The sequence below is a fragment of the Carassius carassius genome, chromosome 22, assembly GCF_963082965.1.
Source record: "Carassius carassius chromosome 22, fCarCar2.1, whole genome shotgun sequence".
Lineage (NCBI taxonomy): Eukaryota > Metazoa > Chordata > Actinopteri > Cypriniformes > Cyprinidae > Carassius > Carassius carassius.
In genome coordinates this window covers 20,924,490-20,951,099 of record NC_081776.1, presented here as the reverse complement: position 1 = coordinate 20,951,099, position 26,610 = coordinate 20,924,490, and the positions used below count along the sequence as shown (strand labels likewise).

Sequence of the window (26,610 nt, the reverse complement as noted above, 5' to 3'; positions counted from 1 at the left end):
ACAGTTCCTGCTTTTTCTGTCTGTTGTTATACCACTGAATCAGGGTATTCTGGTTTACCTCCACCAGCTGCATTGAGGTTCCCCCCATCACCAAGCTGTTGCCCAGTACAAGCTGCCTTATCCTCCTGTAATCCTGGAGGATTAGAGACCATCTCGACAGCGTTCCCTTGCCTTTTCTTTTGGGGCTTGGGTGGATATTGCAAAGCCTGATGAAGATGGTCTCCACCAGACGGCAACAGTCAGGCCACTGAGCAGGTGCGCTGCTTGCTCCCAGCACACTTCTGGTGGTGCTCTCTACTCCTGGGGTTTTAGTGGGCCTCTTTGGTACTCTGAAGCGTCCACTCAGCAGTCTCTTCTGGTGTCGAGCTGCATACACCACCCGTTGCTTGTCCTGGTCAGCCAGGTTCTGCCAAAGTTCAATTATGAATCAGAATCAGAATCAGAATGAGCTTTATTGCCAGGTATGTTCACACATACGAGGAATTTGTTTTCGTGACAGAGCTCCGCAGTGCAACATAACAGCGACAGAACAAAAAACACAATAAGGAATAAAAATACAAAAAAATACAAATAGGTGGGTAAGGATTGACAATATACAAATTGACAATGTATGGCAGGTATATTAAAATGAGCATTTATGTATGTACATGTATATTATGTGGAAAAGTTTTAACTGTACGCTAAGTATGTGTGTAGGATAAATAAGTGTATGTGTATATAAATATAAATATAAGTAGTGTAGTGTGTTCCATGTATGTACATGTATATTATGTGCAAAAGATTTAAGTGTACGCTAAGTATGTGTGTTGGATAAAAAGTGTAGTGTATATAAATATAAATAGTGTAGTGTGTCCCACAGTTATTATCAGCTGTTCATAAGATGGATTGCCTGAGGGAAGAAACTGTTCCTGTGTCTGGTCGTTCTGGTGCTCAGTGCTCTGTAGCGTCGACCAGATGGCAACAGTTCAAAGAGGGAGTGTGCTGGATGTGAGGGGTCCAGAGTGATTTTAACAGCCCTTTTGCTCACTCTGGATAAGTACAGTTCTTGAATAGATGGGAGGGTTGTACCGATAATTCGCTCAGCAGTCCGGACTACCCTCTGTAGTCTTCTGAGGTCAGATTTAGAAGCTGAGCTGAACCAGACAGTTACTGAAGTGCAGAGGATGGATTCGATGATGGTGGAGTAGAACTGTTTCAGCAGATCCTGTGGCAGGTTAAACTTCCTCAGCTGGCGAAGGAAGTACAACCTCTGCTGGGCCTTTTTCACAATGGAGTCAATGTGAATGTCCCACTTCAGGTCCTGAGAGATAGTGGTGCCCAGGAACCTGAATGACTCCACTGCAGTCACAGTGCTGTTCATGATGGTGAGTGGGGGGAGTGAAGGGGGGTTTCTCCTGAAGTCCACAGTCATCTCCACTGTTTTGAGCGTGTTAAGCTCCAGGTTGTTGAGAGTGCACCAGACAGCCAGCTCTTTAACCTCCTGTCTGTAAGCAGACTCGTCACCGTCCTGAATGAGGCCGATGAGTGTGGTGTCATCTGCAAACTTCAGGAACTTGACAGAGGGGTCCTTAGATGTGCAATCGTTAGTGTACAGGGAGAAGAGCAGTGGGGAGAGAACACAGCCCTGGGGAGCTCCGGTGCTGATTGTACGGGTGCTGGATGTGTATTTTCCCAGCCTCACTAGCTGCTGCCTGTCTGTCAGGAAGCTGTTGATCCACTGACAGACGGAGGTGGGCACGGAGAGCTGAGTTAGTTTGGGCAAGAGGAGGTTTGGGATGATCGTGTTGAAGGCAGAGCTGAAGTCCACAAACAGGATCCTCACATAGGTCCCCGGTCTGTCTAGGTGTTGCAGAACATAATGCAGTCCGATGTTTACTGCATCGTCCACAGACCTGTTTGCTCTGTAGGCAAACTGAAGAGGATCTAGCAAGGGTCCAGTGATGTCTTTCAGGTGGGCCAGCACCAGTTTTTCAAATGACTTCATGACTACAGACGTTAGAGCCACAGGCCTGTAGTCATTTAGTCCTGTAATTTTGGATTTCTTTGGGATAGGGATGATGGTGGAGTGTTTGAAGCATGAAGGGACTTCGCACAGTTCCAGCGATCTGTTGAAGATCTGTGTGAAGATGGGGGCCAGCTGGTCAGCACAGGATTTCAGACAGGCTGGTGTAACGCAATCTGGGCCTGGTGCTTTTTTCCTTTTCTGCTTCCGGAAGACCTGGCGCACCGCCTCCTCACTGATCTGTATTGCAGGTGTGGGGGAGAGGGGGGATGCAGGAGGTGTGAATGGTGAGAGCGCTTGATTGGAGAGGTGTTCAGGATGGGTTGCAGGAGTTGTGAGTGGTGTGAACAGTTGTTTGGAGAGGCATTCAGGGTTGGTTGCAGGAGTTGTGAATGGTGAGAGCGGTTGATTGGAGAGGTGATCAGGATGGGTTGCAGGAGCTGTGAATGGTGTGAACGGTTGTTTGGAGAGGCATTCAGGGTTGGTTGCAGGAGTTGTGAATGGTTGTGTGGGGAGGTGTTCAGGGCAGGTGATGGGTGTTCTTTCAAACCTGCAGTAAAACTCGTTCAGATCGTCTGCCAGTCGTTGATTCTCCATAGTGCTGGGGGGTGGTGTCTTGTAATTGGTGATCTTCTTTAGGCTTTTCCACACTGATGCGGAGTCCTTATTTTTTTCAGAATAATTCCTCTTTGCCACTTTGATCTCCTTTTCCAGTGTGTATTTAGCCTGTTTATACAAGACATTGTCCCCCTTCCTGTAAGCATCTTCTTTGGCCTGACGGAGCTGTCTGAGTTTTGCAGTGAACCACGGTTTGTCATTGTTGTAATTTAGTTGAGTCTTGGTAGGAATACACATATCCTCACAGAAACTGATATATGATGTTACGGTCTCTGTGAGTTCATCCAGATCGGTGGCAGCAGCTTCAAAAACACTCCAATCAGTGAGGTCAAAACAAGATTGAATTATGGTGCTGGCTTCCTGATTTGTCAGGCTAAGGGCTGTGTGACCCCGGAGCTCCACCAAATATTCTGCCAGCTTGTCCACATGTTGGTATCCCGGGACATTTTGGTAGTCAACAGCCAATTAAGAAAACAAGCACAAATAAAGCTGGGGAACAATAGTCCGTCAAAGACGGGGAAGAAGGGAAAAGAAGAGAAAGAAGAGAAAGAAAAAATGAAGAAAAGAATGGGTAAAATTTGACGTTCAAATACCGATCTTCCTTAGCATGCGCGCAGTGATACATCTTCCGGTTTCTTCTTGCGGTAAATTCGCGCATTTATATTACACTGTTTTCTATTGCAGGTGCTCCCCTCGACTCGGGTTCGAATCGAGCTAAAGACAACTTTTTGTAATATTGTTAATTGCTTTAACTAAATAAAGTTTCAAGGTTAATTAAATTTATATATCTGCTTTGTTTGATATTTTTTTCATTAAATTGAATACACCAATGGAAATGTGTTTTGTTATTATTAGTTATTTAGTAGTTGTTGTATTAATTTTTATTCTGATTAAGCATGTTATTTGTAGTTGTATTCATATTTAAGCATTTTATTAGTTGTAATTTTATTGATATTAAATCAGATTATTTTTAAGGTTACAATCATTCAAGACACCTTCAAATCTGTCATTTCTAATTAAAAAAGGATGCAAAAAATAGTCATTATTATGCTGAAAAATGTCTGTGACAAATGACGTGCAAAGTGCAAATTATCTTTTTAGGAATACGTTCTATTGTTGCAGTCTACTGATGAAATGTTTACAAAAGTACAAATAAAAAAGCAATAATTCTCTTCTTTTTTTTTTTACAATTATGCCAACATAACATTAATGTATATTAAACAAATTAAATTTATATAAGTTTTCAAAAAAAAAAATTAATTAAAATGGAAATAAAAGGAAAATAAATGTAGAAATCCAAAAGCATCTCAATTTGTTTTTTTTTTATTTATTTTACAATTATGCTAACAGAACAGTAATGAATATTAAATTAAGTTTTCAAACAATAAATTAAAAAGGTAAAAGTAAAAGTTAAATAGGATTAAAAAAGCAGTAAATAAAGTTAAATAAAAGAATGTTAAACACAAATATTAACAATAGTGAACTATATTTAAACAACTATATACACACAACAATAAATAAAAATGTACAGTGTATACATTATTTGGGAACAGTTCTCCGCATTTCCTCTAACCACTGTTCTTTTGTAACTTTCTCAGTCTGTGGACAGTACACCTTGCCCCTGTACTGGGTATGTCCCGTTGCACTGGTTTTGAATTGTCCACACTTCCTGCAAGTGTTTGCCTTGTAGGGTCTCTTGGGCATGGTTTGTGGATTGGCAGCTGGTTGTGAATTGGTGCTCTTTACAACTGTAGGCTGTAACAGTGGCATCCTATGGACAGCTGACAGTCTTTGAACCATTTGCAGACCCTGGAACACTGGCACACCCCGAAACATCGGCAAAAATATGGTTTTCTGGTATTAAAAAAAATTGTACAAGTTTAATAATTCGTACAGAATGAAACGTGAAATGTGTCTTCATAGAATACTTTATAGATTATGCCATTACTTACAGAGGACAGTACTGCTTGGTATAGAGGCACTAGACACTGTTGCGCTGGGCTGGTCTTCAACCTGAGAAGGTCTCCTGGCCACACTAAGATTTGGCTTTGCTGCAGCAATGTGAGAGCAAGTAAATCTTGGTTTGGTAAACCAAAAATGTGAGAAGACAGAATGTGTTATAATAGCAAGAATTATTATTTATATTAATATTACTATTTTAAGTAAATGCAGGTTTTTAAAAACATTTCTTTCTGAATAGAAGTGTCATCCATAAGAGGAATGATTTATTAGCAGTATTGACTCTTGAAATTACTACAAAGTATTTGCATGATGGAATAATTGTTAATATTTGTACAGCTAATAATAGCCAGCGTCTATGTGGAATGTTACCTGAGATTGAGAAAGAAAGATAATGTAGCTTTAACACATGAGAAGTATTGAGAGAGATGCCATGAGGGACATGAGTCTAGCTCAGTGACCTTCAACCCAGGCAGAGCTCAGTTAGAGAGGAAGAGGACAATCCAAGAGTAAAGCCCAGAGATGATAGAGAGAAAGCAGACAGGTTACATTCTACATTTATCCTTGACCATGTGACTTAAACCAAATCTGAGATATTCAAACTGACCATTCAGCAGACAACAGGTGCCCCCACTGTACAAGAGGGGTGACAATTAGTAGGTCAGCAAGCATCTCATAGCATTCTTGCTTTTTCTTTTTTTCTTCTTCTTACGTTCTGAACTTTCTTGAATTTTAATTGAGCTCATACTTAAGTGGTATTATTAAAAAAGTTAAATAGTAATTCTTACCATTGAAAATTGTGTTGCAACTCTTGCTTCCACAGGTGCAGTATACTAGTGGCAGGGGCAGAGGCTGGGGGTCAGGCTGACTCTGCTCCATGGCCTTCTTTGCTGTTTCAGCAGCATGAGGTTCTTCCACCACCCTTTGTGCGGGTCCAGTAGAGGCTTAAGACGACCAAATAAAAAACAAAACAAAAAAAACACTTTAATACATAATTCAGAAAGAAACCTTTTCAGTAAATATACTAATAAAAAACACTTGCTACATTAATGTTACCTTTGGAGTTTGAAAACCACAGATGCATTTCAGCACACCTCCAAGCAAGGTTGTTTGGCCACGAAACAGCATCTGACATTTCTCTGTCTGTAAGCATTATAACAAATATAATGCACAATACAAGTGAGTCCCTTAAGAGAGCATAAAATACTTCATTAAATTCATATATTTATTCATTCATTGATTAATTTCTAGGACACAAGTCACATTTATCTTATATATAATGTTACAACTGGTATCTCTGTTTAGAGGAGAAAGATACAAGAGAGGAACATTTCTCAAAATACCTGCAACATTACATAAATGTCTATAAACAATTATGACACACTCTGGTTTACACTGTTGTTAGCCATAACATAACACAGCCATCACATTACATCGTTCAAATGAATGGGACCAGGTAAATGTTTGTTCTGAAGCCTGATGTGTTGTTCTCTTATGCAAATACATTAAACAAAGATACTAATAATGTTCGATTATGATTATTATTATTTTTTATTTCTCTATCATGCAAAGGTAACAAACACTCACCCTTTGATAAATCTCGTACCACTTTTTATGTCGAACTACGCGACAATGACCCTGGTCATAGGTCACGAACTTCAGTAATGAACCTTTTTTACCTCTGACACGCCCCCTGAGGATGATGTCATTCTTTCGTACAACTTCGGCACGGTTCGGCAACTTGATTGACACCTAAGTAGAAGAGCTGACCCCTCCACCTAGCGGTGATACGCGGAAACGTGCCGTCGACATCCCCCTGCTCTCTGATTGGCCAAATGTCAAGAGAATGTTATAAATTGTGCTTTTTGATTGGCTGGAAATGTTAAGGTGCTTCGACGCGATTGGTCCAAATGTCATAGCGCTTCGATGCGATTGGCTTCGCAGTTCGACATTGCTCAATATTTCTGAAATATTGTCAGACTATCCTTCGTCAGCTAGCGTTAAGGTCACAGTCTCCCCTGGAGGCGTGGGTTCGAATCCCACTTCTGACAGATGTATGCTTTGGCTGCAGACAGAGACTTCAGTCTTCTGCTACGTTGAGCCGGCAGGGCGTTAACTTTGACAAAACACAGCATTAGGCAAATGCTAGTATTCATTGGGCAGGCGTTGAAGACAAGGATGAGTTTTTAGACACTTTTTGAAAATGGTTAAAGCCTCCGCTGCTCGAATTGAGATAGGCAAGCCGATCCACCAGCTGGGAACAGTCCAGGAAAAGGTCCATGAGAGTGATTTTGTGCCTCTTTGGGATGGCATCACGAGGCGTCGTTCACTTGCAGAACGCAAGCATAGGACTGAACCAGCGACTTTAGGTATATTGCTGCAGAGCCAGTGGTTATCTTGTAGGCAAACATCAGTATCTTGAATCTGATGCGAACAGCTATTGGTAGCCAGTGCAAAATTATGAAGAGAGGTGTGACGTGGGTTTTCTTTGGCTCGTTGAAGACCACTCTCGCTGCTGCATCCTGGGTCAGTTGCAGAGGCTTGATAGTACATGCCGGAAGACCCGCCAAGGGAGCATAACAGTAGCCCAGTCTGGAGAAAACAAAGAGCTTGGACAAGGAGTTGTGTGGCCTGCTCTGATCGGAAGGGTCTAATCTTCCGAACGTTTTATAAGGCAAATCTGCAGGATCGGGCCAGTGCAGCAATATTGCCTTTGAAACTTCACAAAACCTCAGGAGGACGTGGCCATGTGTTACATGAATATGAGAGGGATGCTATTACTGCCTTCATGCAGTGTTAGCCAGCATGAATGCAGAATTTTCTCTTCATTGTATATAAAAGGATGGCACGGGTCTACACGCAATGTGGCTGGATGAGATTCAGGAAATTTACCTGGAACCTCACAGTTTTCCACAAAACATCATTTCACCTGCGCTGAAGAGGAGCTGTGGCCTTTTGCCCCCAGGAGACACAGGGAAACCCACACGGAAGGGGACAGAGAACCTCACTCTTCCTTTCTAAGCCACGGGTGTCAAACTCAGTCCCTGGAAGGCCGGAGACCTGCAGAGTTTAGATTCAAGCCTGATTGAACACACTTGATCCAACTAATCATGGCCTTCAGGCTCATTTGAAAACTACATGCCTGGTGTGTTTGAGAAGGGTTGGAACAACACTCTACAGGGCTCGGGCCCTAAAGGAATTTAGTTTGATTCCCCTGGTCTAAGCGCCCTCAGTGATCAGAAAAAGCACCACTTTGCCCCGTGTGAGGCTCGAACTCACGACCTTCAGATTATGAGACTGACACTGTGCCAACGAGGCTTGTGGGCTAAAGGGCGCCCAAATAGAGAATAAGTAGCTTCTAGGTCCTGGCATTCAAGTGTGGCTCCAACAGGCCATCCCTAGCCAAGCATGTGTGTCAGGATGGCCGAGCGGTCTAAGGCGCTGCGTTCAGATCGCAGTCTCCCCTGGAGGCATGGGTTTGATTCCCACTTCTGACAGATGTATCCTTTGGCTGCAGATAGAGACTTCAGTCTTCTGCTACGTTGAGCCAGCAGGGCGTTAACTTTGACAAAACACAGCATTAGGCAAATGCAAGTATTCATTGGGCAGGCGTTGAAGACAAGCATGAGTTTTTAGACACTTTTTGTAAATGGTTAAAGCCTCCACTGCTCGAACTGAGATAGGCAAGCCGATCCACCAGCTGGGAACAGTCCAGGAAAAGGTCCATGAGAGTGATTTTGTGCCTCTTTGGGATGGCATCACGAGGCGTCATTCACTTTCAGAACGCAAGCATAGGACTGAACCAGCGACTTTAGGTATATTGCTGAAGAGCCAGTGGTTATCTTGTAGGCAAACATCAGTATCTTGAATCTGATGCGAACAGCTATTGGTATCCAGTGCAAAATTACGAAGAGAGGTGTGACGTGGGCTTTCTTTTTTTCTCGTTGAAGACCACTCTCGCTGCTGCATCCTGGGTCAGTTGCAGAGGCTTGATAGTACTTGCCGGAAGACCCGCCAAGGGAGCATAACAGTAGCCCAGTCTGGAGAAAACAAAGAGCTTGGACAAGGAGTTGTGTGGCCTGCTCTGATCGGAAGGGTCTAATCTTCCGAACGTTGTATAAGGCAAATCTGCAGGATCGGGCAAGTGCAGCAATATTGCCTTTGAAACTTCACAAAACCTCAGGAGGACGTGGCCATGTGTTACATGAATATGAGAGGGATGCTATTACTGCCTTCATGCAGTGTTAGCCAGCATGAATGCAGAATTTTCACTTCATTGTATATAAAAGGATGGCACGGGTCTACACGCAATGTCGCTGGATGAGATTCAGGAAATTTACCTGGAACCTCACAGTTTTCCACAAAACATCATTTCACCTGCCCTGAAGAGGAGCTGTGGCCTTTTGCCCCCAGGAGACACAGGGAAACCCACACGGAAGGGCACAGAGAACCTCACTCTTTCTTTCTAAGCCACGAGTGTCAAACTCAGTCCCTGGAAGGCCGGAGACCTGCAGAGTTTAGATTCAAGCCTGATTGAACACACCTGATCCAACTAATCATGGCCTTCAGGCTCATTTGAAAACTACATACCTTGTGTGTTTGAGAAGGGTTGGAACAACACTCTACAGGGCTCGGGCCCTAAAGGAATTTAGTTTGATTCCTCTGGTCTAAGCGCCCTCAGTGATCAGAAAAAGCACCACTTTGCCCCGTGTGAGGCTCGAACTCACGACCTTCAGATTATGAGACTGACGCACTGCCCAACTGCGCCAACGAGGCTTGTAGGCTAAAGGGCGCCCAAACAGAGAATAAGTAGCTTCTAGGTCCTTGCATTCAGATGTGGCTCCAACAGGCCATCCCTAGCCAAGCAAAGTGTGTCAGGATGGCCGAGCGGTCTAAGGCGCTGCGTTCAGGTCGCAGTCTCCCCTGGAGGCGTGGGTTCGAATCCCACTTCTGACAGATCTATCCTTTGGCTGCAGACACAGACTTCAGTCTTCTGCTACGTTGAGCCAGCAGGGCGTTAACTTTGACAAAACACAGCATTAGGCAAATGCAAGTATTCATTGGGCAGGCGTTGAAGACAAGCATGAGTTTTTAGACACTTTTTGAAAATGGTTAAAGCCTCCGCTGCTCGAATTGAGATAGGCAATCTGATCCACCAGCTGGGAACAGTCCAGGAAAAGGTCCATGAGAGTGATTTTGTGCCTCTTTGGGATGGCATCACGAGGCGTCGTTCAGTTGCAGAACGCAAGCATAGGACTGAACCAGCGACTTTAGGTATATTGCTGCAGAGCCAGTGGTTATCTTGTAGGCAAACATCAGTATCTTGAATCTGATGCGAACAGCTATTGGTAGCCAGTGCAAAATTACGAAGAGAGGTGTGACGTGGGCTTTCTTTGGCTTGTTGAAGACCACTCTCGCTGCTGCATCCTGGGTCAGTTGCAGAGGCTTGATAGTACGTGCCGGAAGACCCGCCAAGGGAGCATAACAATAGCCCAGTCTGGAGAAAACAAAGAGCTTGGACAAGGAGTTGTGTGGCCTGCTCTGATCGGAAGGGTCTAATCTTCCGAACGTTGTATAAGGCAAATCTGCAGGATCGGCCCAGTGCAGCAATATTGCTTTTGAAACTTCACAAAACCTCAGGAGGACGTGGCCATGTGTTACATGAATATGAGAGGGATGCTATTACTGCCTTCATGCAGTGTTAGCCAGAATGAATGCAGAATTTTCACTTCATTGTATATAAAAGGATGGCACGGGTCTACACGCAATGTGGCTGGATGAGATTCAGGAAATTAACCTGGAACCTCACAGATTTCCACAAAACATAATTTCACCTGCGCTGAAGAGGAGCTGTGGCCTTTTGCCCCCAGGAGACACAGGGAAACCCACACGGAAGGGGACAGAGAACCTCACTCTTTCTTTCTAAGCCACGGGTGTCAAACTCAGTCCCTGGAAGGCCGGAGACCTGCAGAGTTTAGATTCAAGCCTGATTGAACACACCTGATCGAACTAATCATTGCCTTCAGGCTCATTTGAAAGCTACATGCCTTGTGTGTTTGAGAAGGGTTGGAACAACACTCTACAGGGCTCGGGCCCAAAAGGAATTTAGTTTGATTCCCCTGGTCTAAGCGCCCTCAGTGATCAGAAAAAGCACCACTCTGCCCCGTGTTAGGCTCAAACTCACGACGTTCAGATTATGAAACTGACGCGCTGCCTAACTGCGCCAACGAGGTTTGTGGGCTAAAGGACGCCCAAACAGAGAATAAGTAGCTTCTAGGTCCTTGCATTCAGGTGTGGCTCCAACAGGCCATCCCTAGCCAACGAACTGTGTCAGGATGGCAGAGCGGTCTAAGGCGCTGCGTTCAGGTCGCAGTCTCCCCTGGAGGCGTGGGTTCGAATCCCACTTCTGACAGATGTATCCTTTGGCTGCAGACAGAGACTTCAGTCTTCTGCTACGTTGAGCCAGCAGGGCGTTAACTTTGACAAAACACAGCATTAGGCAAATGCAAGCATTCATTGGGCAGGCGTTGAAGACAATCATGAGTTTTTAGACACTTTTTGAAAATGGTTAAAGCCTCCGCTGCTCGAATTGAGATAGGCAAGCCGATCCACCAGCTGGGAACAGTCCAGGAAAAGGTCCATGAGAGTGATTTTGTGCCTCTTTGGGATGGCATCACGAGGCGTCGTTCACTTGCAGAACGCAAGCATAGGACTGAACCAGCGACTTTAGGTATATTGCTGCAGAGCCAGTGGTTATCTTGTAGGCAAACATCAGTATCTTGAATCTGATGCGAACAGCTATTGGTAGCCAGTGCAAAATTACGAAGAGAGGTGTGACGTGGGCTTTCTTTGGCTCGTTGAAGACCACTCTCGCTGCTGCATCCTGGGTCATTTGCAGAGGCTTGATAGTACGTGCCGGAAGACCCGCCAAGGGAGCATAACAGTAGCCCAGTCTGGAGAAAACAAAGAGCTTGGACAAGGAGTTGTGTGGCCTGCTCTGATCGGAAGGGTCTAATCTTCCGAACGTTGTATAAGGCAAATCTGCAGGATCGGGCCAGTGCAGCAATATTGCCTTTGAAACTTCACAAAACCTCAGGAGGACGTGGCCATGTGTTACATGAATATGAGAGGGATGCTATTACTGCCTTCATGCAGTGTTAGCCAGCATGAATGCAGAATTTTCTCTTCATTGTATATAAAAGGATGGCACGGGTCTACACGCAATGTGGCTGGATGAAATTCAGGAAATTTACCTGGAACCTCACAGTTTTCCACAAAACATAATTTCACCTGCGCTGAAGAGATTCTGTGGCCTTTTGCCCCCAGGAGACACAGGGAAACCCACACGGAAGGGGACAGAGAACCTCACTATTTTTTTCTAAGCCACGGGTGTCAAACTCAGTCTCTGGAAGGCCGGAGACCTGCAGAGTTTAGATTCAAGCCTGATTGAACACACCTGATCCAACTAATCATGGCCTTCAGGCTCATTTGAAAACTACATGCCTTGTGTGTTTGAGAAGGGTTGGAACAACACTCTACAGGGCTCGGGCCCTAAAGGAATTTAGTTTGATTCCCTTGGTCTAAGCGCCCTCAGTGATCAGAAAAAGCACCACTTTGCCCCGTGTGAGGCTCGAACTCACGACCTTCAGATTATGAGACTGACGCGATGCCTAACTGCGCCAACGAGGCTTGTGGGCTAAAGGGCGCCCAAACAGAGAATAAGTAGCTTCTCGGTCCTTGCATCCAGGTGTGGCTCCAACAGGCCATCCCTAGCCAAGCAACTGTGTCAGGATGGCCGAGCAGTCTAAGGCGCTGCGTTCAGGTCGCAGTCTCCCCTGGAGGCGTGGGTTCAAATCCCACTTCTGACACATCTATCCTTTGGCTGCAGACAGAGACTTCAGTCTTCTGCTACGTTGAGCCAGCAGGGCGTTAACTTTGACAAAACACAGCATTAGGCAAATGCAAGTATTCATTGGGCAGGCGTTGAAGACAAGCATGAGTTTTTAGACACTTTTTGAAAATGGTTAAAGCCTCCGCTGCTCGAATTGAGATAGGCAAGCCAATCCACCAGCTGGGAACAGGCCAGGAAAAGGTCCATTAGAGTGATTTTGTGCCTCTTTGGGATGGCATCACGAGGCGTCGCTCACTTGCAGAACGCAAGCATAGGACTGAACCAGCGACTTTAGGTATATCACTGCAGAGCCAGTGGTTATATTGTAGGCAAACATCAGTATCTTGAATCTGATGCGAACAGCTATTGGTAGCCAGTGCAAAATTACGAAGAGAGGTGTGACGTGGGCTTTTTTTTTTTTTCTCATTGAAGACCACTCTCGCTGCTGCATCCTGGGTCAGTTGCAGAGGCTTGATAGTACGTGCCGGAAGACCCGCCAAGGGAGCATAACAGTAGCCCAGTCTGGAGAAAACAAAGACTTTGGACAAGGAGTTGTGTGGCCTGCTCTGATCGGAAGGGTCTAATCTTCCGAACGTTGTATAAGGCAAATCTGCAGGATCGGGCCAGTACAGCAATATTGCCTTTGAAACTTCACAAAACCTCGGGAGGACGTGGCCATGTGTTACATGAATATGAGAGGGATGCTATTACTGCCTTCATGCAGTGTTAGCCAGAATGAATGCAGAATTTTCACTTCATTGTATATAAAAGGAAGGCACGGGTCTAAATGCAATGTGGCTGGATGAGATTCAGGAAATTAACCTGGAACCTCACAGTTTTCCACAAAACATCATTTCACCTGCCCTGAAGAGGAGCTGTGGCCTTTTGCCCCCAGTAGACAAAGGGAAACCCACACGGAAGGGGACAGAGAACCTCACTCTTTCTTTCTAAGCCATGGGTGTCAAACTCAGTCCCTGGAAGGCCGGAGACCTGCAGAGTTTAGATTCAAGCCTGATTGAACACACCTGATCCAACTAATCATTGCCTTCAGGCTCATTTGAAAACTACATGCCTTGTGTGTTTGAGAAGGGTTGGAACAACACTCTACAGGGCTCGGGCCCTAAAGGAATTTAGTTTGATTCCCCTGGTCTAAGCACCCTCAGAAATCAGAAAAAGCACCACTCTGCCCCATGTGAGGCTCGAACTCACAACCTTCAGATTATGAGACTGACGTGCTGCCTAACTGCGCCAACGAGGCTTGTGGGCTAAAGGGCGCCCAAACAGAGAATAAGTAGCTTCTCGGTCCTTGCATCCAGGTGTGGCTCCAACAGGCCATCCCTAGCCAAGCAACTGTGTCAGGATGTCCGAGCGGTCTAAGGCGCTGCGTTCAGGTCGCAGTCTCCCGTGGAGGTGTGGGTTCGAATCCCACTTCTGACAGATCTATCCTTTGGCTGCAGACAGAGACTTCAGTCTTCTGCTACGTTGAGCCAGCATGGCGTTAACTTTGACAAAACACAGCATTAGGCAAATGCAAGTATTCATTGGGCAGGCGTTGAAGACAAGCATGAGTTTTTAGACACTTTTTGAAAATGGTTAAAGCCTCCGCTGCTCGAATTGAGATAGGCAAGCCGAACCACCAGCTGGGAACAGTCCAGGAAAAGGTCCATGAGAGTGATTTTGTGCCTCTTTGGGATGGCATCACGAGGCGTCGTTCACTTGCAGAACGCAAGCATAGGACTGAACCAGCGACTTTAGGTATATTGCTGCAGAGCCAGTGGTTATCTTGTAGGCAAACATCAGTATCTTGAATCTGATGCGAACAGCTATTGGTAGCCAGTGCAAAATTACGAAGAGAGGTGTGACGTGGGCTTTCTTTTTTTCTCGTTGAAGACCACTCTCGCTGCCGCATCCTGGGTCAGTTGCAGAGGCTTGATAGTACGTGCCGGAAGACCCGCCAAGGGAGCATAACAGTAGCCCAGTCTGGAGAAAACAAAGAGCTTGGACAAGGAGTTGTGTGGCCTGCTCTGATCGGAAGGGTCTAATCTTCCGAACGTTGTATAAGGCAAATCTGCAGGATCGGGCCAGTGCAGCAATATTGCCTTTGAAACTTCACAAAACCTCAGGAGGACGTGGCCATGTGTTACATGAATATGAGAGGGATGCTATTACTGCCTTCATGCAGTGTTAGCCAGCATGAATGCAGAATTTTCCCTTCATTGTATATAAAAGGATGGCACGGGTCTACACGCAATGTCGCTGGATGAGATTCAGGAAATTAACCTGGAACCTCACAGTTTTCCACAAAACATCATTTCACCTGCCCTGAAGAGGAGCTGTGGCCTTTTGGCCCCAGGAGACACAGGGAAACCCACACGGAAGGGGACAGAGAACCTCACTCTTTCTTTCTAAGCCACATGTGTCAAACTCAGTCCCTGGAAGGCCGGACACTTCTTCTTCTTCTTTCTTTTTATTGGTGGGTGGCAACCGACATTTAAGGTGCATAACCGCCACCTACTGTGCTGGAGTGTGGGCCAGAAATGTAAGCATCACAAGCGACAAAAAAAAACAAAAAAAAAACACTCACTTTACCTTCTTTCTACCTTTATAATAACTTCACCAATCAATTAAATCCTTTTCATTAAACCAGTTTCCTTCAAAAAGTTAAACAAAGCTCCCATTACCTGCTCTCCAATTTTAAAAAGATTTTTAAGGTTCAACACATTTTCCCCAAATTTCAGTAATTCCTCTTTTAATTTTATCCTTTGATTTCCATATTTAACACATTCACTAATCACATGTTCAGCTGATTCCTCTCCCCCTCCACAATCACACAAACCTGAAGGGTGCTTTTTCAATAAATACATAGTTTTATTTAATCCAGTATGTCCTAATTTCAACCTCGACATAATGCTACTTTCTCTAGTACATCGATCTATAGATTTCCTTTTCCCTACTTCTTGCACAATATTGTACAAATGTCGCCCTTTCTTCCCTTCATCCCATTGTCTCTGCCATGTCTTCATAATATTTTCCTTTATTTTTACTTTAACTTCAGCTTTACTTAGTGCCACTTTTGTAATTCTGTCGAGTTTCAAAGCTTGCTTAGCCAACATATCTGCTGTCTCATTTCCCTCAATCCCCCTATGAGCTGGAATCCACAAAAATCTGACCGCTGCATTAATATGTTGCAGTCTATATACAGTCTCATAAATTTCGTACACAATATCAAGTCTACTATTAGATGATAAAGACTGAAGAGACATTAATGATGATAAACTATCCGAGCAAATTAGAACCTTGGTAATTTTGTTTTCCTCTACCCACTGTAATACCCTTAAAATAGCTAACATTTCCACAGTAAATACTGTCAAATGATCAGAGGTTCTTTCCTTAACATTAATCTTTAATTCTGGAATAGTGAATGCAAAACCAGTAACACCACTCTTAGGATCTTTTGAACCATCCGTAAATGCAGCTATAAATGAATTATATATAGACCTTATTCTGTCCTCCACTTTTTCTACCCAGTTTCCTTTCCCATTAAGTCTTTTTATTTCTCCTTGAATATTGAAGTCTATAATTGTCTATAATTAGTGGCGAAAACAACCAAGGCGGCGTACTTGAAAAAGGAACAGTAGGACTGAACTTATTCTCCAGCAATTTCATTTCAATTGCTATTTTACTAGATGCCCAAGCAAAACATTCTATCTTAGCTTTCCCACTTTCCCAACAAGGAATAAGACACTTAACTGTAGGATGCCATCTTTCATTATGACCTTTTAGATTAGTCCAATAGTTCATCATCAGTTGCTCAAATCTTAAACTTAATGGAAGCTCGCCCACCTCAACTTGTAATGCACAAGCTGGAGAGGACCTTATGGCTCCACAACAAATTCGTAGTGCTTGATTTTGTATAACTTCCAGTCTCTTTAATGATGTTTTCGATGCAGATCTAAACACTATACTTCCATATTCAATCACTGGTCTTACTAAAGCCACATATATCCCTCTTAAGGCTCCCTTACTAGAACCCCACTCTATCCCAGTTAAGCACCTCATTATATTTAAAATCTTCTTACACTTTTCCTCTACTATCCTTACCTGCTCTGTCCAAGTTAGTTTAGAGTCAAACGTTACCCCTAAAAACCGAAAGTAATTTACCTGCTCAATTTGATTCCCATACAATAACACCTTAGCCACCCTATCCCTCTTTTGAGTAAAAACCATCATCTTTGTCTTTTCCACTGAAAATTTAAAACCCCATGAATAAGACCATTCTTCAATTAAACCTACAGCTTCCTGTATCTTCTCTTGAACTAACAACAAGCTCTTACCATTTTTCCAAAGGGCAGCGTCATCAGCAAATAATGATTTCCCAATATCATACCTTATTTTACTAAAAACATCATTAATCATAATAGAGAAAAGTAATGGGCTTATCACACTACCCTGCGGGGTGCAATTATCCACTTTGAATTTATTAGACACTGAAGCACCAATTTTAACCTGAATATACCTTTCAGATAGAAAACTTTTGACCCAATTAAAAACTCTTCCCTTAATACCCATTTTATCTAATTTAATCAATAGCCCCTCTTTCCATACCATATCATAAGCTTTTTCCACATCCAAGAAAACTGCCATAACCGATTCCTTATTTATCAAAGCTTTTCTAACTTCTGTTTCCAAGCAAACCACAGGGTCCATTGTTCCCCGTCCTTTCCTAAACCCACTTTGATAAGGGGATAAAAGATATTTACTTTCTATATAAAATGTCATTCTTTCTACAATCATCCGTTCCATAATTTTCCCAACATGCGACGTAAGGGCAATGGGCCTGTAATTTGCTGGATTCGTTGAATCCTTACCTGGTTTTGCTATAGGTATAATAATAGCCTCTTTCCAACTTATTGGTAATCTCCCTTCTTCCCAGCTCTTATTATATATACCTAAAAGTTTCATTTGCATTAAAATTCCAAACTGTTTCAACATACTATAACTAATCTGATCTTTTCCTGGAGCAGTTACCTTAGCTTTATCTATTGCCCGTTTCATTTCACTTAATGTAAAAGGGGAATCCATAGCATCCTCTGTACTTTCCTTTCTTATTAGTGCCTCTGGGTATGCATCTCTAGTCACTTCTCTTCCTCTTTTCCCAGCCTCTGACAGATTACTAGAACTATGAATTTCAACCAAGGCCTTAGCTATGATATCAGCTTTTTCCCTATTTGTTACTGCTATGGTTTCACCTGCTTTTAAAACTGGAAACTGCCAGTCCTTTCTAATTCCCCTCATTTTCCTTATCATTCCCCACACATTTCCTAATGGAGTCGTTCTACCTATTTTATTACAATATTCTCTCCAATTGTCTCTCTTTGCCTTCTTTACTACTTTCCTAACTTGAGCCTGGGCCTTTTTGTATTCTATCAATCTTTGGAAGTTAAGATTACTCTTCAGCATTTTAAATGCCTTATTTCTTACTTTAATGCTTTTCCCACACTCTTCCGTCCACCATGGAACTGGTTTCCTATTCATTTTTCCTTTGCTTTTTGGAATACATAAGTTAGCCACTTTAATCAGTACTTCTTTAAACTTTTCTTCAATTTCATCTATATCCTGGCTTAAATCAATTTCACTACTCACCTCCTCACATAGATATTCAAATTTACCCCACATAGCCTTATTTAATATCCATTTATCCTCTCTTCCTTCTTCCCTCTCATCCTTTCTCACACCTAACTTACATACAACAGGAAAATGATCACTACCCATAGTTGATTCCTCCCATAACTCCCACTCACAAATACCTGCCACCTCTTTTGACACTAGTGTTAAATCAAGTGCTGAACTTTTACCCGTGTGAACATCTATTCTTGTGCTTCTCCCATCATTAATGCATACCAAATCAAACTCATCCAACAACTGTTCTACTATTAGCCCATTTAAATCAGTTCTCCCCCCTCCCCATAATGAACTATGGGCATTAAAATCTCCACATAAAACAATGCGGTCACTTGCTAGTTCAACAATCTGATTTAATTTATTACCATCTAATCTTCTACATGGATTATAATAATTTACCACAGAAAACTTCTCTTGCTTAGTCCATATTTTAACAATAATATACTCTTCCACCCTTCCTTTTGATATAACTTGATATGGAATATTCTTCTTGATAAATGTAGCACACCCACCCCCTACACCATCTTCCCTATCATTCCTTACACTAACATAATTATATATACTAAAATCTAATTTCTGTGATAACCATGTTTCTTGTATACAGATTACATCAGGTGTAGTTGGTAACGAACTGATAAAATACTTAAATTCTTGCCCATTTGCCACCAAGCTTCTTGCATTCCATTGAAGAATAAGAACCACAGATGAAGCTTCCTGACTGGCCTGAGCACTTAACTCATTCCTCACCTCTTCCCAGGACAAATCATTCAGGCTAAGATGGTTCACTGCTCCGTTTTTGACTTTGCCTCAGTGGTAGCATTGATGACCCCTGCTATAAAGATGACTAATTTCCTTAAATCAACCAGAACTTTACCCCCTTTTATCTGTTCATGTTGATCATTATTCAGATTCATTATTCACTTGTCTCATTTACTACTCTTTCATCCCTGTGATTCACCAGTCCAACGGCCTCTGCATATGATATTTTATTTTTCACTCTGACCTGCTGAATCTCAACCTGCCTTTTCATTACTTCACATCCCCCATATGCCACACTGTGATTTCCTCCACAGTTACAGCATTTCAGTTGCACATCCCTTCTACATTTCTCATAATCATGGTCCTCACCACATCTAGCACACCTTCTTTTCCCTTTGCAATTCATGGCTGTGTGACCAAACCTCTGGCATTTAAAACATCTCAAAGGTTTAGGAACGTATTATCTCACATTATACATCATATATCCTAGGGATACTTGGTTAGGAAGCATTTCATCCTCAAATTCCAACAACACACTTTCACTTACTTGTCTCACCCCATTCTTAAAGCTGGTCAATCTTCGGGCATCTTTCACTTTCCCTCCTTTTAAGTTTGCTTTTATTTCATCCACATTTACATCAACAGGGATCCCCCAAATCACCCCCCTATTCCACATGTTTCTCTTCTCCACGCGACTAACGCTACTTACTTTAAACCTTCCTATCTCCTTCATTCTACAGGCCCTTTCTCTTTGATCTTCATTTTTGCATATTATTAAAAGGTTTCCATCCCTCAAAACTTTGGCCATTTTGACATCTCCCACTTGGTTTTTTAATATCGTAGTCAACTTCACTGGATTCATACAAAGCACTCCATTTTCTTCCTCAAATCTAAGTATTACTTTGCACTCATCGCTCTATCTTCAAATTATCATCCTTTCCATCCACTTTAGTCATCATCCCTTTGAATTTCTTTGACCCCTCTTTTCCACTTTCACCACCCCGTTTCTCTCTTATTCTATCTCTCTCCTGACTAAACTCCATATGATCTTCATTCTTAGTGTCATCCGAGTTAGCCCATTCTGGCCCATTTCCAGCACAGCTTTGCCTACCCGACATCGTTTTCACTCCTTTGTCACGTTTCCCCATTTCTTCCAATAAAGTTCCTTGTCTTCTCTTCATTAGGTGACAGCAACTCGAAGAACTTTTATCATCGCTTCTTCAACTTTTCCTCCTGCGTAAACTTTCCAAAGGGTAAGTCCCCCCCCCCCCCCCCCACCCCCACCCCCACCCCCACCCCCAAGTGGAGATATTGCCCTTTGGTCTTTTTGTATTCTACAGATTTCAGCTAATTAACGATAGGCCCTCCCTCTTCATTAACTACTGGGTGATTCTCATTGGATCTCAAGATTCAATTCTTATTGAAAGAACGCTTTAAAAGCAACACAGAGGCTGCATCCACATCTTCACTGACAACTCTCTCAAGCCTTGTTCACGCGGACGCTAAACATTCTTTCCAAATCTTTATCTTCGTCTGATACAGGCTCAAACATATCAGGTTGGAAGCCTAATCTCTCCATCTTTCACGCTGGAAAGAAGAGATCCGAGCTGTGAAACCGCCAATCAGAGCAGAGCTCGACATTATTGTTCATGACCCTTCCAAATAATTCTAGGGACAAATCCCAGGGTTGTAAATGGACATGTAAAACCGTTCTGGAGAATTTTTGCCCATACCCAAGCCACGTACCTTTTATGTAGATATCATTTAAAATATTGTATCAATGCATTCTATGGCACCTTGATACCATAACTGGGATTATGAACTCATATTTTGGCCGGAAAGAATAGTTTGAATTTCTTAACGATGGATTTGTTTCTTAGAAACACACAGCCTTTCCCTTCAAAAGACAGTAATTGATGTGAATTACTTGTGGATTATTTTTATATTTATATCAGCTCTTTGTACTTTCGTTCTGATGCCACCCATTCATTGGGGAGCAAGTGATGTAATTCTACATTTTTCCAAATCTTTTCCAATGATAAACTAAAAACTCTTTTAAAAAAAAGAGAGATTTTTATGAATATTCTCTATTATTTGAGTCATATCAGGGGCTTTTTTAATGACATTCATTGTCTATCATAGACACACTGTCAAACTTTAACTGAAAAATTGTAAATAAGTGTAGATGAAAATCTCAGATCCTTATGTCAATGTCAATGTCACCTTTATTTATATAGCGCTTTAAACAAAATACATTGCGTCAAAGCAACTGAACAACATTTATTAGGAAAACAGTGTCAATAATGCAAAAATGATAGTTAAAGGCAGTTCATCATTGGATTCAGTTATGTCATCTCTGTTCAGTTGAATAGTGTCTGTGCATTTATTTGCAATCAAGTCAACGATATCGCTGTAGATGAAGTGTCCCCAACTAAGCAAGCCAGAGGCGACAGCGGCAAGGAACAGAAACTCCATCGGTGACAGAATGGAGAAAAAAACCTTGGGAGAAACCAGGCTCAGTTGGGGGGCCAGTTCTCCTCTGACCAGACGAAACCAGTAGTTCAATTCCAGGCTGCAGCAAAGTCAGATTGTGCAGAAGAATCATCTGTTTCCTGAGGTCTTGTCCTGGTGCTCCTCTGAGACAAGGTCTTTACAGGGGATCTGTATCTGGGGCTCTAGTTGTCCTGGTCTCCGCTGTCTTTCAGGGATGTAGAGGTCCTTTCTAGGTGCTGATCCAGCATCTGGTCTGGATACGTACTGGATCCGGGTGACTGCAGTGACCCTCTGATCTGGACACAGACTGGATCTGGTGGCCACGGTGACCTCGGAACAAGAGAGAAACAGACAAATATTAGCGTAGATGCCATTCTTCTAATGATGTAGCAAGTACATAGGTTGTTATGGGAAGTGTTTCCGGTTCCGGTTTACCTAATTAATGCAGCCAAAAAATCCTTTAATGGATTTGGATAATAAAATCATATTAGTATGTTATGTGTATGCCAGGTTAAAGAGATGGGTCTTTAATCTAGATTTAAACTGCAAGAGTGTGTCTGCCTCCCGAACAATGTTAGGTAGGTTATTCCAGAGTTTGGGCGCCAAATAGGAAAAGGATCTGCCGCCTGCAGTTGATTTTGATATTCTAGGTATTATCAAATTGCCTGAGTTTTGAGAACGTAGCGGACGTAGAGGATTATAATGTAAAAGGACCTCATTCAAATACTGAGGTGCTAAACCATTCAGGGCTTTATAAGTAATAAGCAATATTTTAAAATCTATGCGATGCTTGATAGGGAGCCAGTGCAGTGTTGACAGGACCGGGCTAATATGGTCATACTTCCTGGTTCTAGTAAGAACTCTTGCTGCTGCATTTTGGACTAGCTGTAGTTTGTTTACTAAGCGTGCAGAACAACCACCCAATAAAGCATTACAATAATCTAACCTTGAGGTCATAAATGCATGGATTAACATTTCTGCATTTGACATTGAGAGCATAGGCCGTAATTTAGATATATTTTTGAGATGGAGAAATGCAGTTTTACAAATGCTAGAAACGTGGCTTTCTAAGGAAAGATTGCGATCAAGTAGCACACCTAGGTTCCTAACTGATGACGAAGAATTGACAGAGCAACCATCAAGTCTTACACAGTGTTCTAGGTTATTACAAGCAGTGTTTTTAGGTCCTATAATTAACACCTCTGTTTTTTTCAGAATTTAGCAGTAAGAAATTACTCGTCATTCAGTTTTTTATATCGACTATGCAATCCATTAGTTTTTCAAATTGGTGTGTTTCACTGGGCTGCGAAGAAATATAGAGCTGAGTATCATCAGCATAACAGTGAAAGCTAACACCATGTTTCCTGATGATATCTCCCAAGGGTAACATATAAAGCGTGAAGAGTAGCGGCCCTAGTACTGAGCCTTGAGGTACTCCATACTGCACTTGTGATCGATAGGATACATCTTCATTCACTGCTACGAACTGATGGCGGTCATATAAGTACGATTTAAACCATGCTAATGCACTTCCACTGATGCCAACAAAGTATTCAAGTCTATGCAAAAGAATGTTGTGGTCAATTGTGTCAAACGCAGCACTAAGATCCAATAAAACTAATAGAGAGATACACCCACGATCAGATGATAAGAGCAGATCATTTGTAACTCTAAGAAGAGCAGTCTCAGTACTATGATACGGTCTAAATCCTGACTGGAAATCCTTACATATACCATTTTTCTCTAAGAAAGAATATAATTGTGTGGATACCACCTTTTCTAGTATCTTGGACAGAAAAGGGAGATTCGAGATTGGTCTATAATTAACTAGTTCCTTGGGGTCAAGTTGTGGTTTTTTGATGAGAGGCTTAATAACAGCCAGTTTGAAGGTTTTGGGGACATGTCCTAATGACAATGAGGAATTAATAATAGTCAGAAGAGGATCTATGACTTCTGTAAGCACCTCTTTCAGGAGCTTAGATGGTATAGGGTCTAACATACATGTTGTTGGTTTAGATGATTTAACAAGTTTATACAATTCTTCCTCTCCTATGGTAGAGAATGAGTGGAACTGTTCCTCAGGGGGTCTATAGTGCACTGTCTGATGTGATACTGTAGCTGACGGCTGAATGGTTGCAATTTTATCTCTAATAGTATCGATTTTAGAAGTAAAGTAGTTCATAAACTCATTACTGCTGTGGTGTTGGGAAATGTCAACACTTGTTGAGGCTTTATTTTTCGTTAATTTAGCCACTGTATTGAATAAATACCTGGGGTTATGTTTGTTTTCTTCTAAAAGAGAAGAAAAGTAATCGGATCTAGCAGTTTTTAATGCTTTTCTGTAGGATATGTTACTTTCCCGCCAAGCAATACGAAATACCTCTAGTTTTGTTTTCCTCCAGCTGCGCTCCATTTTTCGGGCTGCTCTCTTTAGGGTGCGAGTATGCTCATTATACCATGGTGTCAAACTGTTTTCCTTAACCTTCCTTAAGCGTAAAGGAGCAACTTTATTTAAAGTGCTAGAAAAGAGAGAGTCCATAGTTTCTGTTACATAATCAAGTTGTTCTGAGGTTTTGGATATGCTAAGGAATTTGGATACATCAGGAAGATAACTTAAAAAGCAGTCTTTTGTGTTAGAAGTGATGGTTCTTCCATACTTGTAACAAGAAGTAGAATTTACAATTTTGGCTATATGAATTTTGCAAAGAACTAAATAATGATCTGAGATATCATCACTTGGCTGAATAATTTCAACACCATCAACATCAATTCCACATGACAGTATTAAATCTAGAGTATGATTTTGACAATGAGTAGGTCCTGAAACGTGTTGTCTAACACCAATAGAGTTCAGAATGTCTACAAATGCTGATCCCAATGCATCGTTTTCATTATCAACATGGATATTAAAATCACCAACTATTAAAACTTTATATGCAGCCAGAACTAACTCAGATGTAAAATCACCAAACTCTTTAATAAAGTCTTATCAAGCCTTCCATTGGCTAGTGACATTCCAGAACGTTCTCATTTGTTAATTACAGGTCCAGAGGAGAATCAAAGGTAATCAGTGAAGCTGAAAGGGGAGGAGCCGCTTAAATTCAAAGCTGTACTTAATGGCAAAGACGAGGACTGGTGGGTATTGTGTTAACGTTTGTCAGGATGGGTCTTTTGCAATATGTGTTAGTGCTGGTTGTGCTTGTGGTGTTTGATCTGAAGAATGCTTTTGGAAGTTTGAGATCCAGTCAAAGTCCAAAAAGCAAGAAGCATCAATCATATCTAGCTTCCAGAGTGCCTGTTTCTTCTCAAGTGCTCGGAAACACTTTGCAGAAGGCTTCTCCGTCTCAGAGTCTTGACTACAGAGGATTTGCACAAGAGCCTCTTGGTCTTCAGGAGAAGCAGGTGTTGCAGGGACCAGTGAAGCCTTTGGACTGGAGGTTCCCCATTGTTCCAGAAGTGCCGAGTGAGATGGCGGTGGACTTCCATTTGAGGCAACCTGTGACTCCCAGTAGTGTAGCTATTCAATGCGGTGAGAACCGGGTTCATGTGGAGGTACAGCAGGACTTGTTTAGCAATGGTGAACTGATCCAGCCATCTGGTCTGACTTTGGGAGGATGTCCTGTTGTCGGTTTGGTCCCAGGCTCCAAGGTGCTCTTCTTTGAGAATGAACTGCAGGACTGCAACAGTGTGTTGATGGTAAGAGCGGTTAAGTGTTACTAGATCTATTGAACCCTACTAAAAATGGGCCCTTGTTTTGGTATCGATGGCTCCCTGAATCTATAACATCCATGGGACGGTTCTTTTATAGTGGGGGGAAAAACCCTTAATAACTGCTTACTCGGGTAACCAAGTGTTATGGCATGACTTGCTAAGATGCCTTTTGGAATGGGTTGGGGTTTGGGGAGAATCCTCTTGGTAACAACGTCAGTCTCCTATAGATGACCAAGGATGAGCTTGTCTACACCTTTGCCCTTACCTACACTCCTGAGGCGTTTGCTGGCACTCCGATTACCCGTGCAGGTGGTGCAGTTATTGGTGTTCAATGCCATTATCAAAGGTAAGTGACCTTTTGTGACTCATGGCATTGCTTGCGGTGGTGGAACCGGAAGCCCGTTTAATTGGTAACTTGAACGGCAGGTTTCAAAATGTCAGCGGTAATGCCTTGAAGCCAACTTGGGTCCCTTATGCCTCAACGGAGGCTGGTGAAGAAGTCTTGCTGTTCTCCCTGAAGCTCATGATGGGTTTGTGCAGTTTCTCTAGACCTCCTGCCTTCTGAAAGAGGCTGTGCCTAAGCAGTTCTTCCCTCTTGCAGATGACTGGTCCTATGAGAGGCCTTCAAACTCTTACTTCCTGGGTGATGTTATTAAAGTTGAGGCATCCGTGAAGGTATACAACCACGTCCCTCTGCGTGTGTTCGTGGACAGCTGTGTGGCCACCCAAGTACCTGATGTGAACGCCCTTCCGAGATATTTGTTCATTGAGAATCATGGGTGTGTTCATGTCACCAGATGCTGCAGAGTTGAGTTGTTCTCGCGTTTGCTCCTTGTAACCACTTTGTCCCCGACAACTACTTTTCACTCCTTAGATGTCTTGTGGATGCCAAGGTCACAGCTTCCAGCTCGCGCTTCATGCCTCGATCCCAGGAAGACAGAATCCGGTTCCAGCTGGAGGCCTTCATGTTCCAGGGGGGATCCAGTCCTTCTGTATGTATTCCCAGTGTTGGGGAGAACGACCTCTCCCATTTGCTTTGGTTTGTGACCCCTTACCTGTGGTGTCTCTTGCAGATCTACATAACGTGTGTTCTGAAGGCCACTCTTGCTTCTGCACCTAGTGACGCGCTCCACAAATCCTGTTCCTTTGCCAATGGGTATGTTCATGCCACGTACGAATACATTAAAGGTGCCATGTCTGATTTTTTTCGTATTGCAGGTGGCTTGCTGCTGATGGGAACCACCAGGTTTGTGGTTGCTGTGACTCCACATGTGGTCCTGATGGTGGAACTGCTGCTTCTCCTTTTGGAGGTAGGAAGGTGCTTTTAATCTTGGTTTTTGACCCTTCAAGCACTTAACTCTGGTGTCTGCTTTTTTTCTAGGCCTTCAGTGGGAAGGGAAGGCCTCGCTCGGTCCTGTAGTGGTTCAAGAGCACAAGAAGACTTTGGCTGGTCTTCAATAAATGTGGGGGAGCAAACTTATTCTTGCTTCGGTTT

At 42.8% G+C, this 26,610-nt stretch overlaps 1 protein-coding gene and 8 non-coding genes across 9 annotated transcripts; 6 read left to right on the top strand and 3 right to left on the bottom strand.

The window, feature by feature from the left end:
- The first annotated feature begins 7,993 nt into the window (after window positions 1–7,993).
- Window positions 7,994–8,076, top strand: trnal-cag (transfer RNA leucine (anticodon CAG)). The gene has a single exon. It is a non-coding gene; the product is annotated as a tRNA-Leu (tRNA).
- A 1,205-nt stretch (window positions 8,077–9,281) lies between these two features.
- On the bottom strand, window positions 9,282–9,355 carry trnam-cau (transfer RNA methionine (anticodon CAU)). The gene has a single exon. It is a non-coding gene; the product is annotated as a tRNA-Met (tRNA).
- A 97-nt stretch (window positions 9,356–9,452) lies between these two features.
- trnal-cag (transfer RNA leucine (anticodon CAG)) lies at window positions 9,453–9,535 on the top strand. The gene has a single exon. It is a non-coding gene; the product is annotated as a tRNA-Leu (tRNA).
- A 1,373-nt stretch (window positions 9,536–10,908) lies between these two features.
- trnal-cag (transfer RNA leucine (anticodon CAG)) lies at window positions 10,909–10,991 on the top strand. Its single transcript has one exon. It is a non-coding gene; the product is annotated as a tRNA-Leu (tRNA).
- A 1,203-nt stretch (window positions 10,992–12,194) lies between these two features.
- On the bottom strand, window positions 12,195–12,268 carry trnam-cau (transfer RNA methionine (anticodon CAU)). The gene has a single exon. It is a non-coding gene; the product is annotated as a tRNA-Met (tRNA).
- Window positions 12,269–12,364: 96 nt separating this feature from the next.
- trnal-cag (transfer RNA leucine (anticodon CAG)) lies at window positions 12,365–12,447 on the top strand. Its single transcript has one exon. It is a non-coding gene; the product is annotated as a tRNA-Leu (tRNA).
- Window positions 12,448–13,654: 1,207 nt separating this feature from the next.
- On the bottom strand, window positions 13,655–13,728 carry trnam-cau (transfer RNA methionine (anticodon CAU)). Its single transcript has one exon. It is a non-coding gene; the product is annotated as a tRNA-Met (tRNA).
- A 96-nt stretch (window positions 13,729–13,824) lies between these two features.
- trnal-cag (transfer RNA leucine (anticodon CAG)) lies at window positions 13,825–13,907 on the top strand. The gene has a single exon. It is a non-coding gene; the product is annotated as a tRNA-Leu (tRNA).
- Window positions 13,908–24,562: 10,655 nt separating this feature from the next.
- Window positions 24,563–26,595, top strand: LOC132098445 (zona pellucida sperm-binding protein 3-like). Its single transcript, XM_059504561.1, has 8 exons — window positions 24,563–25,100; window positions 25,343–25,461; window positions 25,542–25,645; window positions 25,717–25,894; window positions 25,990–26,107; window positions 26,189–26,271; window positions 26,334–26,425; window positions 26,497–26,595. The coding sequence occupies exons 1-8, from the start codon at window positions 24,567–24,569 to the stop codon at window positions 26,574–26,576; spliced, it is 1,308 nt and encodes a 435-aa protein (XP_059360544.1). The 5' UTR covers window positions 24,563–24,566; the 3' UTR covers window positions 26,577–26,595.
- The last annotated feature ends 15 nt before the right edge of the window (window positions 26,596–26,610 follow it).

Excerpts from the sequence above, each read along its gene's own strand:
- LOC132098445 (XM_059504561.1), top strand. The coding sequence starts at position 24,567 with ATGGGTCTTTTGCAATATGTGTTAGTGCTGGTTGTGCTTGTGGTGTTT. Across the intron at positions 25,895-25,989 it reads TTGTTCATTGAGAATCATGG|ATGTCTTGTGGATGCCAAGG; the intron begins GTGTGTTCATGT and ends TTCACTCCTTAG. Across the intron at positions 26,426-26,496 it reads TGCTGCTTCTCCTTTTGGAG|GCCTTCAGTGGGAAGGGAAG; the intron begins GTAGGAAGGTGC and ends CTTTTTTTCTAG.